General features: G+C 55.7%; 2 protein-coding genes across 2 annotated transcripts in view; one reads left to right on the top strand and one right to left on the bottom strand.

Moving 5' to 3' along the window:
* VOLCADRAFT_100681 (uncharacterized protein) overlaps positions 1 to 1,002 on the bottom strand; it is a gene marked incomplete at both ends in the record, with an annotated part of 44,130 nt that extends 43,128 nt beyond the window's left edge. The window contains 3 exons of the mRNA XM_002959212.1: positions 4 to 444; positions 508 to 570; positions 634 to 1,002. Of these exons, the coding sequence (XP_002959258.1) occupies positions 4 to 444; positions 508 to 570; positions 634 to 1,002 (873 nt within the window). The remainder of the gene's footprint in view (positions 1 to 3; positions 445 to 507; positions 571 to 633) is intronic.
* A 642-nt stretch (positions 1,003 to 1,644) lies between these two features.
* On the top strand, positions 1,645 to 2,010 carry VOLCADRAFT_100680 (uncharacterized protein; the record flags this gene model as incomplete). Its single annotated transcript, XM_002959219.1, has 1 exon — positions 1,645 to 2,010. The coding sequence occupies one exon, from the start codon at positions 1,645 to 1,647 to the stop codon at positions 2,008 to 2,010; it is 366 nt and encodes a 121-aa protein (XP_002959265.1).
* Between the last annotated feature and the right edge of the window lie 241 nt (positions 2,011 to 2,251).

Genomic DNA, 2,251 nt, shown 5'->3' with positions numbered 1-2,251 from the left:
CACGTTGGGAATCTCTATCCAGTGCAGCACCGTCGACTGGTCCTCCGAGCACACCTCAGAGCACACAGCACAGACACGGGAGGGCATGCGCCGGCGCAAGGCAGCAGCCATGGTCGATGCACACTGCAGCTGCACGGTGTACGGTACCTGCCTGTCAGGCGGTAACTGACCGCCAGGAAGGTCCTGCATGCGGCCCTCTGGAATCGCCAAAAGAAATTCTGGCAAGTCAACGGCGTCGTCACGATGAAGGTCCGCGAACCGCAAGAGACGGTGCATGCGAGTCAATATTGTATCCCTAGGGGCGGCCTGCTGGTCATGCTGCTGCACCTGCCGTGCAGCCGCATGCTGTGCCGTGTTCCGCAGCTGCTCCTGCATCCTCACCTCCGGATTAGCACGGGCAACGGCATGCTGCGCAGTGTTCCGCAGCTGCTCCTGCACCCTCACCTCCGGATTAGCACGGGCAACGGCACGCTGCGCAGTGTTTCACAGCTGCTCCTGCACCCTCACCTCCGGAGCAGCACGGGCAGCGGCATGCTGTGCAGTGTCATGCAGCCGTTGCTGTGCCCTCACCTCCGGGTCGGTACGAGCAGCCGCGTGATGTGCAGTGTTATACAGCCGCAGCTGCGCCCCCACCTCCGGGTCGGCACGTGCAGCTGCATGCCGTGCAGCATCCTGCTGGCGCTGCAACACCCGCAACTCAGGAGGGGCTGCGGCACGCTGTGCAGCTTTCTGCCGGCGCCATTTAGCCCGTAATTCCGCAGCAGAAGGTTCAGCAGCCTGTTGCTGCTCCTCCAGCGGTGTGTCAACAGCAGCAACCGCTTGCTGGCCCTCTGCGGACCCTGTTGAATTAGCTGGCGCGGCTGTCTGCTGTGATGCAGCATGCTGCCGCTGCTGAGGTGCTTGGTCAGTGCACAAATCACTAAACGGACGTGTTCTCCCACAACGGATGCCGTCTGCAAGCGAACCAAGCCGAAGCCGCTTCGAAGGAGGCCGATCTGCCATAAAGACCTAACGACCTAACGAGGCGAACACGTGTGCGAAGTTTGGTGTTAAGGAAAGTTGCGAAATAAGCGGAAACTCAATAGGAAGAGCAAAAAGCGCGAGCGTATTTCAAGGAGAATTACGAGAATGATCAAAGGTTACAAGCGGAAATTGTGCTGTATAAAGCGTGTACGGCAATCCTTCCGACGCGGACTTGAAATGCGTGTTCAGGTGCGAAGTATGCGCTAAAGTGCGCGTCGAATTCCGCGGCTAATTGTACGTTGGATTGCGCGTCGAATTGCGGGTTTAGAGCTGTGCGAATCGCGCTGTATGAAGCGCGTACGGCATTCATTCCGACGCGGAAGCGCGTTTTGAAGCGCGCATCGAATTATGCAACAAAGCGCGCGTTGAATCCCGCGGCTGATTGTACGTTGAATTGCATGTCTAATTGCGCGTTTAGAGCTATGCGAATCGCGCTGTATGAAGCGTGTACGGCATTCATTCCGACGCGGAAGCGCGTTTTGAAACGCGCATCAAATTATGCGCTAAAGCGCGCGTCGAATTCCGCGGCTAATTGTACATTGAATTGTGCATCGAATTGCGCATTTCTTCTAGTCAGCGGTCTAGATTCATCGTGCTGTATGAAGCGCGTACGGCATTCATATGAAGCGCGCATCGAATTATGCGCTAAAGTGCGCGTCGAATTCCGCGGCTAATTGTACGTTGAATTGCGCGTCGAATTGCGTGTTTAGAGCTGCGCGAAGCGCGCTGTATAAAGCGCGTACGGCATTCATTCCGACGCGGAAGCGCGTTTTGAAGCACGCATCGAATTGTGCAACAAAGCGCGCGTTGAATCCCGCGGCTGATTGTACGTTGAATTGCATGTCGAATTGCGCGTTTAGAGCTATGCGAATCGCGCTGTATGAAGCGTGTACGGCATTCATTCCGACGCGGAAGCGCGGAATAAGCGGAAACTCAATAGGAAGAGCAAAAAGCGCGAGCGTATTTCAAGGAGAATTACGAGAATGATCAAAGGTTACAAGCGGAAATTGTGCTGTATAAAGCGTGTACGGCAATCCTTCCGACGCGGACTTGAAATGCGTGTTCAGGTGCGAATTATGCGCTAAAGTGCGCGTCGAATTCCGCGGCTAATTGTACGTTGGATTGCGCGTCGAATTGCGGGTTTAGAGCTGTGCGAATCGCGCTGTATGAAGCGCGTACGGCATTCATTCCGACGCGGAAGCGCGTTTTGAAGCGCGCATCGAATTAT

Source organism: Volvox carteri (genome assembly GCF_000143455.1).
Source record: "Volvox carteri f. nagariensis unplaced genomic scaffold VOLCAscaffold_137, whole genome shotgun sequence".
Classification (NCBI taxonomy): Eukaryota; Viridiplantae; Chlorophyta; class Chlorophyceae; order Chlamydomonadales; family Volvocaceae; genus Volvox; species Volvox carteri.
The sequence above is the reverse complement of the archived record's forward strand: the minus strand, read 5'-3'. Positions and strand labels throughout refer to the sequence as shown.